At 42.9% G+C, this 18,508-nt stretch overlaps 1 protein-coding gene and 1 pseudogene across 7 annotated transcripts in view; one reads left to right on the top strand and one right to left on the bottom strand.

Moving 5' to 3' along the window:
• Positions 1 to 1,432, bottom strand: part of Slc25a26 (solute carrier family 25 member 26) — a 124,668-nt gene extending 123,236 nt beyond the window's left edge. For 6 of the 7 annotated variants that reach the window (XM_052721762.1, XM_052721767.1, XM_052721763.1 and 3 more), the window contains exon 1: positions 1,301 to 1,432. In XM_052721762.1, coding sequence (XP_052577722.1) covers positions 1,301 to 1,333 — 33 coding nt within the window. In that variant the 5' untranslated portion in view covers positions 1,334 to 1,432. The remainder of the gene's footprint in view (positions 1 to 1,300) is intronic. The other variant, XM_052721768.1, reaches the window with a different exon arrangement.
• Positions 1,433 to 2,075: 643 nt separating this feature from the next.
• LOC128099272 (proteasome subunit alpha type-3-like) lies at positions 2,076 to 4,588 on the top strand (annotated as a pseudogene).
• Positions 4,589 to 18,508: the final 13,920 nt, after the last annotated feature.

Below are 18,508 nucleotides of genomic sequence, written 5' to 3'. Positions count from 1 at the left end.
TGCAAAGATGTCCAGACTGTGATCAGGGCATGTAAGCCATACAAACCCTTCGGAAGTTGGTTTTGGTCAGTGTTTATCACAACACAAAGCAAACTAGAACACTGGGGTAATTCTTCAGTTGTAACAACTAAACTGAACAACACGTAAAGTACATATACCATTTCCAAGAACCATAATGTTAACTAGCAAAACTACTACTGCTGCCTCACCCACTGAAAGAGAAAGCTCCCTGAAGGGATATATTCCTTTATATCTCAGCAGCCTGGCTTACACAAGTTTCAACAAACCTAAACTTAAAACCATGACCCCCTAAATCTGGCTAAGCCACCCCTCTCTTTCACCTACTCCCATAATAGCCTGAACCCAGACCACCTGTCATTTACCCCAACGCGTACTTCAGCACCTGACCCCTCGTGCTGACACCTCGTGGGGAGGTTTCTCTCGTTCAACACTGTGTCTCCAAGCCCTTCATCCAGATCATTAGTTAATTCTGTGAACAATGCCGCTGGGCTTCTATTTGCTCATTGCAGGGGCATTTTAAAAATCAAGGCATTCCGTGTCTGCACCTGTACACTTCTCCGCAACGAAATCAAAATCAACCCATCTTCTGTCTTGCATCTGGTGAGTCTATTATCCCCGGTTAGACCTGCTGTGTAACAGGTTCCTCAAACACTGGTTCTTAGACTTCCACGGAATTAAACAATAAACATTCTATCGACTCCACAACTATTTATGCTCAGTACTTCCTCAAAACCTAAACGTGGAGCAAAATAAGCAGATTACTATTAACTAAATACATGTGTAGATACAACAAAAAGACAAGTTAGTGTCTTGGACGGAAGGGTCACGAGTGTTTTCCTTAATAGTGTTTCTTTCCATGTTTTCTTTAATTCCCAAGTTCAGAGAAAATGTGATGTATAAGGGAAGCTGTTTTGCCTTGAGTAAAGGCAATGAAAGGCCTGGCAGGCAGAGGTAGGCAGATCTCTGAGTTCGAGGCCAGCCTGGTCTATGGAGCGAGTTCAAGGACAGCCAGGGCTTCACAGAGGAACTCTGTCTCGAAAAACCAAAAGAAGAGGAAGACAATTAAGTCAAGTATTCCTGTCTTCTCTGAAATCCCCGCTGGATCCACCTGGCCTTGAAAGCATGCTCCCTGCACGCCCCCAGACTTGCTCCAAGACCTAGCTGCCCGTGACCCGAGGACAGACCACTGCGCAAACCCGGAAGAAGGCGCGCGTGCAGAGAAGCTGCCAAGGCGCTCGTGCAGCCTGCACCCAGCAGCCCACCCCTGCCCCGCACTCACCACCAGCGACGCCATGAAGCCGGGCGCGTCCATGGTCCCGCCGAACAAGGCAAGGCTAAGATTAGAGGTGGAGCAGAAGCAGGTGGTGAACCAAAGAGCTGGGCGCCGCCATGTTTGGGGCGGGATATGGAGCAACTACTTCCGGGGCAGGTCTCGTGACGTCACCCCATAACAACCGCACGTGCATCACCTGGTACTTAGCAACGAGCCCTGTCCAGGAGGCGGGGAGGCGGGGGTCTGGAGTGTCTCGGGCACCTGCATGCCGCTCTCCCGCAGCCTGGACATGATGCGCTAGGTAAGGACTCGCACAAGCCGGTGACCCGGCTGCCATCTACGGGAAGAGCCCGGAGGAGAGCCCAGAGAAGTGTGCCTGGCTGGAGGAATGACTGGGACCCGGCCGGCCGCACTGCCAGTACCTGAAGGCTAGCTGTGGTTTCCTACTCTAAATCCAAATCGGTTATTCCTTCGCTTTCTTTATCTGTGCAAGTTTCTGTCTGGATTTCTGTTAATCCATTATCAGAAAAATTACCTAACAAAAATACGTTTCCTTTACCAAAGGAAGTCGCATACTCCATTTCTACTGACATTTATTTCCCTTTAAATTAATTTACTTATTCAAAAGAGTAGGAGAGTGTTTACTAGAGGCGAGAAAGGGAAGAAGGGTGGAGGTAGCTACTATCAAAATACAATTAGATAGGGCCAATGAGATCGCTTAGAAGGTGTCTTAGGGTTGGTTTTCTTTTTTTGTTTTTTTTTTTTTTTTTTTTTTTTTTTTTTTTTTTTTATTGCTGTAAAGAGAAAGACCATGACCACGGAATCGCTTATAAGGAAAACATTTAATTGGGTGGCTCGCTTTTAGTTCAGAGATTCAGAACATTGTCATCTTGGTGGAGAACTTGGCGGCATGTAGGCAGAGGTGATGCATCTTGGCTTGCAGGGAACAGGAAGTCGACTGCCACTCACACCTGAGTGAAGCTTGAGTAAAAGAGACCTCAAAGCCCACTCCCACAGTGACAAAACAACTCATGTACTGTTTTGCTGAACTTACTTTAATATTACACAACTGCTACAAAGTACAATTGTCACCCTAAAAGACTAACATAGTTCTTCCAAAACTTTTACACTATCATTAAGAGCTTTCGATAAACAGGGAAAATGGAAATAGCCAAATGTCTACCAACTAATGAATGGATGGACATATTGTTCTGCATACTTACAATAAAAAGTAACCTGGGGGCTAGTGAGAAGGCTTAGTGGGTAAAACCACTTGCAAGCACGAGGACCTGAGTTTGAATCCTCAGCAATCACATAAGAAAGCGAGGCATGGCCGAATGTGCCTGTAACCCCAGCACTGGGAACAGAGGCAGGTGAACCCCATGAGCTTGCTTATCAGGATCCAGCCAAAAATATGACAAGACTCAGGTTCAGTGAAGAAGGTAGACAGTGCCTGATAGTACAGGACACCCAGTGCCTCCTCTGGCCTCCCCAAGAGAGTACATGGGCATGAACATCCCCACACACATACATCACACACACACACACACACACACACACACACACACACACACACACACACACACACTATACACACAGCAAATAATAAATGCACAGATAAACATTTTAAGTAAATTAATGATGCCTACAACATGGGTTAGCCTCAAAGCACTGTAGTAAGTGAAAAATAAATAAACCCTTACGGGATTCACACTTTGCAATTTTACTTATGTCAAACTCTAGAAAAGATAAAATGTGTGTGTGTGTGTGTGTGTGTGTGTGTGTGTGTGTGTGTGTAGACACACGTGAGTGCATATGTTCCACAGCATGAGTTTAGGTTGTCTGAAAGAGCAGCCAGCACTTTTAACTGCTGAGTCACTTATTTTTATTTTTAAAAAAAAGTAACATGTTGATCAACATGCTGGAATGGCATTCACAGGCTCACTGGCAGATGCTCATTCATTAGCAGACATAACAAAAGCAGAAGTTTCCAACTGTAGGTCTGACTTTGGCTGTAACATTCCCCTAAAACATCTTGCAGGGCAGCTGTGTATAAACATGCTTGTCCACATATATGCTTGTACACGCTACAGTGCTCTTAGAACTTTGGGCTGCAGTCTTGTGTTGGGGTCTTACAGGGTGAATGATTGTGCACAGCTCTGTATCACTGACCCATTAGGTGGTTCATATGGTTACTGAGGCTTTGCCAGTGGAAAATCCAGGCAAGCTGCAAAGACAGAAGTAGAAAAGCTTTAGCTGAAAGGAATGACCTGCCATCATTAAAAGTTAAAGAAGTTGCAAGAATAATTTATATCGTCCATAATGAATTGAGAATAAAGCTTTTGAGCTAGAGCTCAGCTGGGTGGGTGACATGAATTGTTGCAAAAGGCATGAAATGTTCCAAAAGATATAAGGGAGGAAGCAGAGAAATGTGCTAAGGAAACTTGAAGGAAGAAGATGAACCAGGTGATGGATGTGTAACATTTGTGCAGTCTACTCTGTTTTACATTTCTGTGATGGGTCCGTGTGGCTCTTCAGTGCTGTGAGCTGTATATATACACCTACTCAGCAGTTTTCACTAAGCTTTTGTCTTACAAACAAACAAAATTAAAGAGAAGGGAAAGAAGGAAAGAAGAGAGGGTCTGTGAATTATTTTAAACCAGAGAACACATGCAGTATATATAGTAATCTCATTCAAGATTTAATATGTAAACAAGAGCTAGAGATGGCTCATCAACACCCATAGAGTCTCACCAACATGACTGCCTCTGATGGGCCGAACAATGTAACGATGGATATGTCAAAGTGGACAGAGAAAAGTCCACAAGGCCAGAACCCTACACAAAGAACTACAGGCAGCTAAGGAAAGCTGAGAGTGGGAGAAGCAGCCTTCCCCGGGGAGGAGCACACCATTGGCTATCCAAGACCAAATAGTCAGCCCTGAGAACATACAGACTGAGCAGCTTTTATTTATGCATCTAGAAATGTACATGTTCATACATACATTATGTAATGACAATTAATGAAAAGAGAGGCCATGAATTTGAAAGAGCAATGAGGAGTATATGGAAGGATTTTCAGAGAGGAAAGGGAAGGGGTAAATGATGTAATTATATTGTAATCTCAAAAAATAAAAGAAATCATTTTTAAAACTTGCATATTATTCTTTTAGAAGACCCCAGCTGAGTGCACAGCACCCATGTCAAGTGGTGCACAATGGCCTGTAACTCCAACCCCAAGGACTCTGACACCCTCTTCTGGTCTCCTGAAGCACCACACACATGTGACGTGCACTCAAATACACGTACACACATACACATGAAAAATCAATATGTTTAAATGTTAATGTGTAAAAAGCTCCCACAAAGCAATAAAAGAAAGATGAATATTGTAGTGGTCACTTTTATTGTTGTTGTGATAAAATAGCATGACCAAAGGCAGCCTAAGGAAGTGAGAGTGTATTGTACAGTTCCAGAGAGACTATGTCATGGCAGGAGGAGACATGAGAGCAAGATGCATGCAGGTGCCAGGAACAGGAAGCTGAGAGACCACTTCTTGAACTGTAAATACTAAAGAGAGAGAAAGAACTAGAAGTCGGGCAAGGTTATCAACTCTCAAAGCCCACCCCACGGGACATACTTCCTCCAGCAAGGTGGCACCTCCCAAAGGTTCCATAACATCCTCCAAGCTGGGGACCAAGTGTTCAGCTACCTGAGCCTGTGGGGAATACTGGTCATGTAAATCACCATGAATATCAACAGGAAAAAAATTGCAGAGGCTGCAAAAGAAAAAAATACAGATAGCTAATGAACATATGGAAAGTATCGGAAATTCAGTAACATCGAAGTGAAAATTAACACAATAATAAAGCATATATTTAGCTTATCAAGTGGGTAAAGGCTTTCCTGAGGGACAATGGGGAGCAGTACAGCAAGATACATCAGAACCCTTAAGACCTACTTTGTCTTCAACTGCCCTGTTTTCATTGTACTCTGAGGAACTATTTCAGACAAGCCACTGAAATACGATAGGATGTTCAGTTCACTGTTCATTACAGAAACTAAGATTTTTCGCCTGGTGGTACTAGGACTGAACCTAGGGCCTCACACACAGCAGCTACATTCCATCACTGATTTTAGCTATCTGCAGCCCTATTCTCACTTCTTATTCTTAGGTCTCTTCATACCTCAGTTGGGAGTAGAGACCCAAGTCAATAAGACCAGATGGAAATAAGAGTTTATATAGTAAGACATAGTCACTGGTATCTGGTTGATATAGTTTGGTTGTACTATAATAAATAGCTATTTAAATCTATTAGGTTGAAGATTTTTTCAAGATGGAGAATAATGGAAAGCACAGAAGCAGTTCCCTGGTGTGTGGGCATGTGCTTGAGACTGGCCATCAAGAACTCATCTGGCTTACAATCGGAACTGGCCAATAGAGGAGAGAAATCGGAGGGCAGGAGAGTGGAGAGTGTAACAGGGCCCCAGACCTTAGCACAACTGACTCCATGGAAGTGTCAACCGGGCTATAAAATTCAGCAAGTAGACAGCATCACTTGCCAAAAATGAAAACAAATGGACCTAATCCATCAAAGTCCATACTTACGGGAAAGAATCTAAATGTACTAACCTTGCTTTGTTTACCTTCTGTAGTTCTGCTTCAGGCTAACTGTACTTGCTAACTGAAGTATGTCAACCCAGGACATGTTTTTTGTACTTAGAAGCTCACCCTGAGAAAGGCTTAGGGCTACACTGGGATCCCGAACACCCAGTGTGGTTGCCGGCTGGCTAAGAACTCTCTACTGGCTTAAAGCCGTGTCCCAGCAGTCATCTCTGGGAGGGAAGTCCAGGTTTCTTTCTCCGCCCCATGCCAGTCCCCAATTCTAACAGTGTGGTTTCCCTCCACAGTGTCCCACTCTCCTCTCTGTATATTCTGCTAACACAATCCTTTTAGTTCTAGAAATGTCCACATTTCTTCTCCATGACAAGGAGACTCCCTTTTCATTTTTAAAATCAAATTTTCTTAACCCTGAGTGTATTTGCCTCCAAAATACTAGTTGCATGTTTTCTGTTTACTGCTAAAACTCTAACTGACAAAGTCAAGTTAGTTTGATTTTTATAAACTTTACATGTTACTTCATATTACTTAGCATTTTCAGGCATCTCTGAACTGCTATGTTCTATGTGAGAGCCAAAGTTATGTTTTATGTTTTTGTTTTGTTTGTTTGTTTGTTTGTTTGTTTGACAGGGTTTTTCTTTGTAGCTTTGGATGTCTTGGAACTCACTCTGTAGAGCAGACTGACCTCGAACTCACAGAGATCTGCCTGCCTCTGCCTCTGGAGTGCTGGGATTAATAGCATGCACCTGTAGTCAACTTTTTCCATCGTGCCTAGCCAGCAGCCAAATAACCACATGGAGACTCCTTATTATGAAAGCTTGGCCTATAGTTTAGGCTTGTTTCTAACTAGCTCTTATAACTTAAATTAACCCATATTTTTTATTAATCTATGTTCAACCATGTGGCTTTTATCTCTATCCCATTTTGTGTATCTGACTTGTTCCACATCTGGCTGGCTTTTGTGCCCTTCTTCCCAGCATCCTCTCTGTCTAGCTATTGGCCATTTAACTTTTTATTAAACCAGTCAGAGTGACACATTCACAGTGTACAAAAAGATTATTCCACAACATGCACCACCACAGCCTGACTATGTTTTAAGTTTTAATTACTGTGCCTAAGAGATCCATAAAACAAAAATTCCTCTAATCTGTGAGCACCTTGCCCAAGGACAGATACTTCCCAAGATGCCAGAGGCTGTTATTCATATAAAATAACAATCCAGGACCCTTCTCCACCAGAGGCCACCCCAGCTGCTAGAACTCCAGATGAGCTGCCTTTCTGCAGACCCCCACCTCTCAATTCCCACCCACTCACTCCAGGCTTTTCCCCCTCCTTGTCACCATATCTTGGCCCCCCAACTCCAGCTGCAGCACCCGGCACCCTAATCAACCAGAAGCCATGCCAGCCATCAAAACTCCAGGTAAGCCAACCCCAGGGACTCCCTCATTCTCTCGGTTCTGCCCACACTATCCCCAATGCCCCAACCCCTCCTCATTGCTGTGTCCAAACTGCTCAACTTGGGCAGAGACCTCCTGCTCAACCAGAGACCAACCTGACCACCAGAAGTCCAATCCCCAGCTTGGATGGAGATCTGCTCAACCACAGGCCACACTGGCCAGAAGACCAGAAAGGAAACAGAAACCAAGGAACAAAACACCCATCCAACATAGACTAACTCAGAAATGAGCACCTAGACCTACAATCACCCCAAACCCAGAAGCCTAGATGACAGCAGAAGAACACAGTAACAGTCAGGACAATATGTCACCACCAGAGCCCAGCTATCCTACTACAGCAAGCCCTGAGTATTTCAACATGGCTGAAGCACAAGAAAAAAACTTTAAAACCCATTTTATGAGGATGATAGAGGTCCTTAAAGAGGAAGTAAACAAATCCCTTAAAGAAATCAAGAAAAAGACAAACAAAAGAAAATGGAGGAAATGAATAAATCCCTTAAAGAAAGACAAGGAAGCCAAGAAAAAACAAACCTACAGTTGAAGAAAACAAACTGTTCAAGACCTGAAAATGGAAATAGAAGTAATAAAGAAAACACAAACTGAGGGAATTCTGGAAATGAACAATCTAGGTAAGCAAATAGCTGCAGACACAAGCATCACCAACAGAATATGTTGGAGTATACTGCACTTAAGGTTGCGGTCCACCACATCGGGATAGCTCTCTGAGCTCAGCACCAAATGGAGGACTTCCTTTCCAGCAGGGTTCCCTCCCTACCTGGATAGTGTCTCTACTACGCCTGGAGGCCTGACCTTATTTGGAAGCTGTCCCTGAGCTACAGAGCCAGACTTATCTCAAGTATTTCATTTACAGATCTGCCCCCCACCTCTGCCCATATGATAATTAAGTATTGTGCTCCAACTGCATGGTAGGACCATGTTGCCAAATGTAAATTAGGTGATGCCTCAGCTGCTGTCTCCAGATGCAAGAGCACCTATGTTTGTAAAAGAAACATCACTAAAGCTTAAATCACACATTGATCCTCAAACATTGAGCCTTTATTACCCCACTCTCACCAATAGACACATCTTCCAGCCAAAAACTAAACAGAGAAATACTGAAGCTCACATGTTATAAACCAAACAGATCTAACATAGCTACAGAACATTTCACCAAACTAAAAAGAATATACTTTGATATGTAGAACTGAATTGTATTGCAAAATTAAAAAAAAAGAAAAAAAAAAGAATATACTTTCTACTCAGCCCCTCGTGGAATTTTCTCCAAAAGTGAACATATACTCAGTCACAAAGCAAGTCTTAACAGATACAAGAAAATTGAAATAATTCCCTGTATCCTATCAGACCACCAACAACAGAAACAACAGAAAGCCTACAAACTCATGGAAACTGAACAACTCTCTACTGAATGAAAACTGGGTCAAGACAGAAATAAAGAAACTAAAGACTTTCTATAATTCATTGAAAATGAATACACAACATACCCAAACTTATGAGTCACAATGAAAGCAGTGCTAAGAGGAAAGTTCATAGCAGTAAGTGCATACATTTAAAAAAAAAAATGGAGAGACCTCAAACTAGCAACTTAACAGCATACCTGAAAGCTCTAGAAGAAAAAGAGGTAAGTAAACACTCATAAGAGGAGTAGATGGCAGGAAATAAACAGAGGGCTGAAACTGATAAAGTAGAAACAAAGAGAAAAATACAAGGAATCAATGAAACAAGATAAAAATCAAGAAGATAGACAAATCCTTACCCCAAATAACTAAAAGACATGAAGAGAATACCCAAATTAACAAAATCAGAAACAAAAAGAGAGACATAAAAACAGACACTGAAGAAATCCAAAGAATCATTAGGTATACTTTAAAATTTTCCACAAAATTGGAAAATCTAAAAGAAATGGATAATTTTCTCAATAGATATCATTTACCAAAGTTAAATCAAGATCAGGTAAACAATTTAAATAGAAGCAGTCATTAAAAGTCTCTCAACCAAAAGAAGCCCAGAGCCAGATGCTTTTAGCATAGAATTCTATCGGACTTTCAAGGAAGAGCTAACACCAAAACTCCTCAAATTATTCCACAAAATGGAAACAGAAGGAACATTGCCAAAATCATTTTATGAGGCCACAGTCACTCTAATACCCAAACTACACAAAGATTCAACAAAGAGAATTACAGGCCAATTTCCCTTATGAACATAGATGCAAAAATAATAAAATACTTGCAAACCAAATCCAAGAACACATCAAAAAGATCATACACTAAGATCAAGTAGGCTTCATCCCAGAGATGCAGGGATGGTTCAACATATGAAAATCGGGGAATGTAATCCACCATGTAAACAAACTGAAAGAAAAAAAAAAAAAAGATTGTCTTATTAGATGCTGAAAAAGCCTTTGACAAAATCCAATACCCATTTATGATAAAAGTCTTGGAAAGAATAAGAATATATAGAACATACCTCAACGTAATAAAGGAAATTTACAGCAAGCCTGTAGCCAACATTAAATTAAACGGAGAGAAACTCAAAGCAGTTTCACTAAAAGCAGGAACAAGACAAGGCTGTCCATTCTCTCCATATCTATTCAATATAATTCTTGAAGTTCTAGCTAGAGCAATAAGACAACTGAAGGAGATCAAGGGGATACAAGTTGAAAAGGAAAAAAAGTATTGCTAGTCACAGATGAATGGACCTGGGCAGAACCATCATCCTGGCCTGTATTTCCTTAAAGCTTACTTCAAATGTGGCTCAAAATTGTGTCGGTGGTCTTATTAGCGTGCACAATATTTTGGGGAACACAATACCACCACATCTCCCCTTCCCTCTTCCCATCCCCCAACCTTCCCACGCCAAGCAACCCCCATTCCCACCTCCCCCAAATCAAGGTCTCCCATGAGGAGTCAGCAGAGTCTGGCACACTCAGCTGAGGCATGTCCAAGCCTCTCCCCTCTGCACCAGGGCTGCGCAAGGTGTCACACCCTAGGCACTGGGCTCCAAAAAGCCTGTCCATGGACCAGGGACAGATCCCAATCCCCCTGCCTGGGGGCCCCCCAAACAGTTCAAGCTAAACATCTGTCTCAAGTATCTAGAGAGCCTTGTCTAGTCCTATGGGGGCTCCACAGCTAGTACTCATAAGTGGATACTAGATGTAAGGCAAAGGATAACCAGACTACAACCCACAGCTCCAGAGAAGCTAGCTAACAAGGAGGACCCTAAGAGGGACACATAGATAACCCAGTGAAGGAGAAATAGATAAGATCTACATGAGCAAACTGGGAGTGAGGGGGTGGGGTAATGGACGGCAAAGAATAGGGGATGGATGAGAACATAAGGAAATGGGAGGTTCAAGCTGGAACAGGGACAGAGTAGGAGAGCAAGGAAAGAGATACCATGATAAATGAAGACATTATGGGAATAGGAAGAGGTAGGGTGCTGGGGAAGTTCCCAGGAATCCACAAGAATGACCCCTACCTTGGACTAATGACAAAGGTCGAGAGGGTGTCTGGACTGTTCTACTCCAGTGACAGGATTAGTGAATACCCTAACTGTCATCATAGGGCCTTCATCCAGTTACTGGTAGAAACAGATGAAGAGATTCACAGCCAGGCACCAGGCTGAGTTCCAGGAATCCAATTGATGACAGAGAGGAGGGATTCTGCGGGCAGGAGATGTTGAGATCATGATGGGAAAATGTGCAGAGTCGACCAGACACCAGCCATACTAGGGAATCTCCTCAGGATCTTGCCCAATGTCTTCTGCATATGGGTGTGGCAGGAGATAAGGCAGACAAGGAAGTATTGAGATTAGCATAAGAAAGAAGCCAGTTGGCAAAAAGACCAGAAAACCCCCTAAGTAAAGGACTTGTAAGAGATATAGCATGTATGAGAAAGCCTGGACTTCCTGAATTCAACAGGCACTAAGTACATGATCCCAAACAAGGGCCACTTCTGACCTTCCCCTGCTCTCTAGTCCACTTGTACTCTAAATGCCATCATGGTGAGTTGGTTTAAGGTTGCAGGAATAGACTCACTTTCTCCATACCAATTTCAATAAAAAGGCAGAAAAACAAGGTCTCAGTCAAGTTTTACTGAAGTACACACACATATACACACACACACACACACACACACACTGCAAGGCACCCAAAGAGACAACTTCCCCAGTATATGGAGATCCAGAGCTGGATTTCACATTTGTCTGCCAGATTTAAATTTACATGTTTGGGAGGAGGAAGAGTTCCCTTCCTCCCTCAGAATTGCTAATCTGGGCTATTGTGAGAATTGGATAATCCAGAGGAAGAGGGAAGTTGATTGCTTCCTGCCCTGGAATCACCTCCCTCATAGGGATATTTTTAAATTCCACTGAACAATTAACCTCTCTTGGTAAAAACACCACCCAGACTTTGTCTTGGGAGAAGGAGAAGAATAGGGAGTTTGGCCATCTTAAATGTTTGACTAAGAGCACATTAATCTGCCTAGAGCCCCTTTTACCCTGACTGTCTGCTGCCACATCCAGCCTGGCTCCAGGAGGGACCTGACTTGGGTGTCCAGGGAAGAAAAGACAACCACAAATACACCCAAAAGAGCTGGGGTCAGGTGGAATGGGTTATCTGATGGAGAAATCATGGTACCCCAGAAGCTCAGAATGTTTATTATATACAGTTAGATAGGGAGGCAAGATTGTTGCATATAGCTAAATCAAGGAGGCAGGGTATAGTATAGAACTGAATCAAAAAGACAGGTTTAACTCATTTCAGTAGGAGCTATCTCTGTGGGGGAGCTGTTTTCAGGACATAAATATTCTGAGGGAGAAAGCCATGGTGAACATTTCCTACACACACTAACAACATCTTCACATGGCCCACAGGAAAATTTGCCTCCCTCTGAGCCTCATCCCTCCTTGGGGGAGTGGTGTTAGTCAGGGTCCTCTAGAGGAACAGAAATTATAGAATATGTATATGGAATTTATTAAAATGGTTTATGGCTATGGTCCAGCTAATCCAACAATGGCTGTCTACCAACAGAAGGTCCAAGAATCCAGTAGCTGTTCAGTCCATGAGGATGTCTCAGATGGTCTTCAGTATATGCCAGAATCCCAAAGAAGTAGGCTCTATGCCAGTGAAGGAATGGACTTGCTACTGAAAGCAAGCAGGCAAGGAGAGCAAGCTTCCTTCTTCCTTGTCCTTTATATAGGCTACCACCAGAAGGTGTGGCCCAGATTAAAGGTGGATCTTCCTACCTCAAAACATCTGAATTAAAGGTGTGTCTCCCCACCTCAAAATAACCTCATTAAAAGTGGGTCTTCCCATTTCAAATGATTTAATTAAGAAAAATCTCTCACAGGTATATGCAGCTGCTTAGGTTTTAGTAAATTCCAGATGTAGTCAAGTTGACAACCAAGAATAATCACAGCAGGGGGGATTTAAAAGTTTCCCATGAATCTGAGGCTAGGTCCTTGACATGGCCAATTCATCAACAACATACATTCACTCAGAACTTCACACACTCTGGGATTCCTCCTCTCCCCACAGTCTGCATTCAAGGGGTCTATCTGACTCTTCACTCTGGGAAGGACTCGATTAGTAAACTGTGTTTCTATCACTATTCATGTCCCTGGTCCAATTCTTTATTTCAGAACTCAAGAACCTGAAAATTCTAGAGGATGTCCTCTGAACTCAAATTCACACATATAACATGGGGACCTATAGTATGGCACCTGGCTTCCATCAGAGTAAGTGATCAAAATGTAGCTGAGTTTTCCTGGTCCTGCCTGGCCCACGGTCAGGACAAATCTCTCTCACCCGCCGCCTGTCCTGCAGCCGCTCAGACCCAACCAAGTAATCACACAGAGACTTATATTATTTATAAACTGTATGGCCGTGGCAGGCTTCTTGCTATCTGTTCTTCTATCTTAAATTAACCCATTTCTATTAATCTATAAATTGCCATGTGGCTCGTGGCTTACCGGTACTTTACATCCTGCTCCTCATCGTGGCAGCTGGCAGCATCTCCTGACTCAGCCTTCCTGTTCCCAGAATTCTCTTCTCTGCTTGTCCCGCCTATACTTCCTGCCTGGCTACTGGCCAATCAGCATTTTATTTATACAGAGCGATATCCACAGCAATCAAAGACAGAGCATCCAATTTGGACCAAGTTGGAAGCCACAGTCTTATGCTGAGGTGTAGCTCCAGGGATGGAATGTGAACTTACAATGTTGTGAATCCCGGGCAGGATCCTCAGCATGCAAAAAACAAAACTACCATCTTTGTAATCAAATATCTGAGTGACACCCACATTTTTGACAGCCACACTCAGAAGGAGTGAGTGACATATGGGCATAAATACAGGGCAGCAGGAATCATTAAGAGGTCATCTTCAAGGCTATGTATAACTCACAAGTGCAGAGAAAGAATCTGTGTTCAGGCTGGCAAGATCTGCATGTGTGAGGAGTAGTGCGTCCATTTTCACCTTCAGGACATTCCTAATGAATACTCATTAGTACTGCGACCATTGTCATTTATATGCTTTTGTTGATGACCTGTGTCATGCCGACATCCACTCACAAGATCTTGCTTAATTTCTTAGCCTGCTCTGTGAACAAGCTGAAACACACCTGCCTACGCTTTCCAAAGAGTGATTCAATTATCTTTCATAATTGGATTTTTGTTCACTATTTGACCCAAGATGAAGCTGTGGCTCGGTTTTCAAGATGTATAAAAATAACCATGATGGAATGTTGTTTGGCTAATTGTCACAGTCTCTGACAAAGATCTCCATTCTGTGAGGTGTGGAAATTATCCTAAAGCCTTAAACTTCGTGCATTCACTACCCACCAGGCCCATAGTCCTGTCACAGTGAACTATGATGAAGGAATGCCTCTCCTGTAATTGTTCCTCATCACTGAAGTGCCAATGAATAATTTTAAGTCACCCTGTGACACTCACTTGACACCGATGATGGCATCTCGTGGTTTTTCTCAGTTTTGGTCTACCATTATGGTCAAAGATAACTTGGGTTGACTTTCTTCTCCAATACGAGAAATAAGGGGGAACGGAGCATGGTAACACACATTTATAATCCCAGCATTTAGGAGGTGGAGGAAGGAGGATTAAAAATCCAAGGTCATCCTCAATTTTGTTGCCAAAATGTCTTCCAAACATTTATGTTGATGCCTATAGATTTGTGCTACTCTGAGCCTCAGTCAGAAAAGGTGCCCTTGGCAGTGGCCTGCAGTTAATGCAAAGATCCATAACTAGTCAGAGTGCTAAAAATAAGTTACTGTGAGTGCCCAGCCCTAAATGGGACATTTATATCAACCCCAAATCCCCGAGACTCCGAGAACATTGTAGAAAAGGGGACAGAGGATGGATAGGAGCACTGATCCGGAGTTTCATCTCCAGAACCAATGGTGGAAGGAGAGAACAGATTTCCAGAAGTTGTCCTTTCTGAACATGAAAAGGCCTAGAGAACACGCAAGTGCTTCTTACTCCTCAAAACAAGCTAATCTGAAAGAACATAACAAAAAACTGCAACCACGTGAAATTAAGGAATACGCAACTCTATGGTGACAGGAGTGGTGGGAGGCTGAGGGGACAGCTCATGAAAGTGCCACATAGAATGCATGAGATCAGTGGTCACCAGATTATGGGAGAAAGAGGAATGAACAGGTAGTGCATACAAGGATTTTTAGGATAGTGAAACTACTGTGTGTGGCTATGGTGATGAGTATGTGCCATTATACATTTGTTAAAACTCTGAATGTACAATGCTGTCTTAGGGTTTCTATTGTTCTGAAGAGATACCATGACCATAGCAACTAGTAAAAAGGAAAACATTTAATTGGGGTGGCATCTTACAGTTCAGAGGTTCATCATGATGGAGAGCATGGCGGCAAGCAGGCAGACATGGTGCTGGAGAAGGAGCTGAGGGTTTTACATCTTGACATGCAGGCAACAGGAAGTGGTCTGAGATACTGGGCATGACGTGATTATATATGAGACCTCAAAATCCACCTCCACAGTGACACACTTCCTCCAACAGGGCCATACCTACTCCAACAAAGTCACACCTCCTAATAGTGCCATTTCATTTGGGGCCAATTTTCTTTCAGATCACCACAAATACCAAGAGGAATTTACTTAATGAAAATCATGAAGTTTGGAGATAATGGTATTTCAATTTTGATTCATCTATGGTAATAATTACACCTATCTGGAGAGTCTGTGTTGTGTGGGTGACAAGGAATAGTGAATGATGTACCCCTAATAGTCATCTGTTGCCCTCCTCTGTATGTGACCTAACATCTTTGCAGCCATTGAGCAAATCCTTTGGACTATTTTAAAAAGTACTCTGGTTTCCAACAACCAAAAGGCTAAAAATGTCAACAGATAGCATTGGAGGCCCATAGGAGAGATTTTTCCACTTTGCTTTATTTTTATTTTTTATTTTTATTTTTTTATTTATTTTTTTTTTTTTTTTGGTTTTTCGAGACAGGGTTTCTCTGTGTAGCTTTGCGCCTTTCCTGGAACTCACTTGGTAGTCCAGGCTGGCCTCGAACTCACAGAGATCCGCCTGGCTCTGCCTCCCGAGTGCTGGGATTAAAGGCGTGCGCCACCACCGCCCGGCTCCACTTTGCTTTAAATGACCTACTTGATATCTTTTTAAAGTGCCTTAAATTATGACTTTATTTGTCTTGTTGCTATAAAAACTTAATCACACTGTTACCACATTTGGAACCTGGAATTTAGGATCACCTGAAGTTGTGTTCTCAGGTCCTGGTTACTCATTTAGTTCCAGAATAAACTCTCTGTTACCCCCTTTGAGGTGAAAGCTATCTTTCACCAACAAAACTCAGTTGATAAAAGTGCTTGCCTAGCGTGCATGAGGCCCTGGGTTCCACTACCAGTACCAACATAAACTGCCTATGATGGTGTATGCCTAAAAGCCCAGCAGGGGGATCTGAAGTGCAAGGTCATTCTCGGTTCCATAGCAAGCCTGAGACAAACCTAGTCTACATAAGACCTTGAGTCAAAGAGAGGAGGAGGGGCGGGAATGGAGGAACAATCCTGACATATTGTGTTCTTTAATCAATTAATAATCCAAGCTCTCCCCCGCCCTCCAAAGTCACTGTGTTTCTGAAGTCAGGAAAGGAGGCCGCAGTCATTAGTCACAGGGCTCTGTTAAGAGCTCAGAACCACTGCTAATTCCCCACTAAGGAGACATTTTAAAGAGTGATGGGCCTCACTTTGAATTTCTATTCCCCGGCTCCCTCACCATTACCTGCCCGTCTCATGCTCAGTTGACCGTTTTTTACCTTCTTCATCTTGAACCTTCCAAAGTGCTGTGGGGCACCACAGGCTTTTATTTATTACCTTCTGTCAAGCAAACAGCAGGCCTCCAGACCAGAGAGTGCTGCCTTCCATTCTTCCCAGCCACCAGCACGCACTCTAAATGAACACGTTAGGCTTAATGTTACCGACCGAACATCCATTGTCTGGATCCGTCCCCAGGTGAGCCCCGCTTCCAAGAACTGCTTTCTAAAGTGAGTGGATACCTTTGTTTTGCCATAAGCTCAATGCTGCTCTTGTGAAATGCCCATCACTTCCCCAAATGATTAGAAGGGGACGTGTTACCACATGTAGGGTCATATGCCATCTCCATGCACAGCCCTGCCTCTTATGCTCATTTTTAGTTTTGTTCAACTTACCGGTGTTATTTTCCAAAATGTTTTTGAGGCATTATCTCACGTATCTCAGGCTGACCTTGAATTCTCTGATTTCTCCTGTAGCTAAAAATGACCTTGAATTTCTGATTCTACTGTCTCTGCCTCCTCCCTAGTGCTAGGATTACAGGATTTTTACAACCAGGCCTGGTTTGTGCAGAGCTGGAGATCAAACCACAGTCCTCAAGAGCCTTATTCCAGTTTTATTTCTGTGGCTGTGACACATATTCACACACACACACACACACACACACACACACACACACACACACACACACAATTTAAGGGAGAAAAGGGTTTATTAGGCTCATTCCAATTCCAGGTCACAGTCTATGATTGCAGGGAAATCAAGGCAGGAACTTAAAACGTCACATCCACAGCCAAGAACAGGGAGGGAGAAAGAGAGAGAGAGAGAGAGAGAAAGAGAGAGAGAGAGAGAGAGAGAGAGAGAGAGCGCACAGATCCTTCCTTGCTTGTTCTCACCGAGATTTTGAATTTCTTCCGGTCTTATATAGTTCAGGACTACTGGTACCCCCACACCTAGGGAATGGCGCTGCCCACAATGAACAACGAGCTATGTCTTCCTAAACCAATTAACTATCAAGACAATCCCCCCACAGACATGCCCACAGCCAAACCTGATCTAGACCATTTCTTGATCAAGGCTCTCTTCCTAGGTGATTCTAGGTAGCAGCAAGTCGACAAAAACTAATCACAGCCTTGTGCTTGCTTTATTCTGAAATTTCCTCCCTTTATCCTTCTACAGTAGTATCAAGAACAATGCTCTTCACTGGTGGATTTTCCTATGAGATAGGCAGCAAAGTTTTGCAGGTTCTGCAATTGTACTGCTCCTAGGGATACTCAGTATCTTGCTGATGACTATGTGAATGGTTTCTACTATAAACTATATAATGGTTTATATTATTAGAAACTATATAGTGGTGTAATGGTTTCTACTATAAACTATATAATGGTTTCTACTATAAACTATATAATGGTTTATATTATTAGAAACTATATGGTGGTATAATGGTTTATACTATAAACTTTATAGCTTCTTCATTGCAAAGATCCAGGAACAGTAACTGCTTTGCAGTCAATGTAAGTGGCAATCTTTGATGTTCAACAACATGATCTTCATGGCTAAATATGGCACCTCTGTGTTTCCCTCAGTCTGAAGTCTGTTAATTCCAGAAAGGAAGGAGTTTATAACAGATGCTGGTGAGGTTCCACCTGATGTCCTCTTGGCTCACCTGAGTTCACCTACAGCTAAGGTAAATAGTTATGACAAACTGACAGTGTTCCTCCCCCAGAGTTGATGCCACTCATCCACTTGCCCAACCGTGGACACAATCAAGTATGTGTGTACAGAGGGACCCAAGACTTCACTGTC

The sequence above is a fragment of the Peromyscus californicus genome, unplaced genomic scaffold, assembly GCF_007827085.1.
Source record: "Peromyscus californicus insignis strain IS unplaced genomic scaffold, ASM782708v3 Scaffold_6__1_contigs__length_162567912, whole genome shotgun sequence".
NCBI lineage: Eukaryota > Metazoa > Chordata > Mammalia > Rodentia > Cricetidae > Peromyscus > Peromyscus californicus.
Note: the sequence above shows the minus strand (reverse complement) of the source record. Positions and strands in the feature narration are given on the sequence as shown.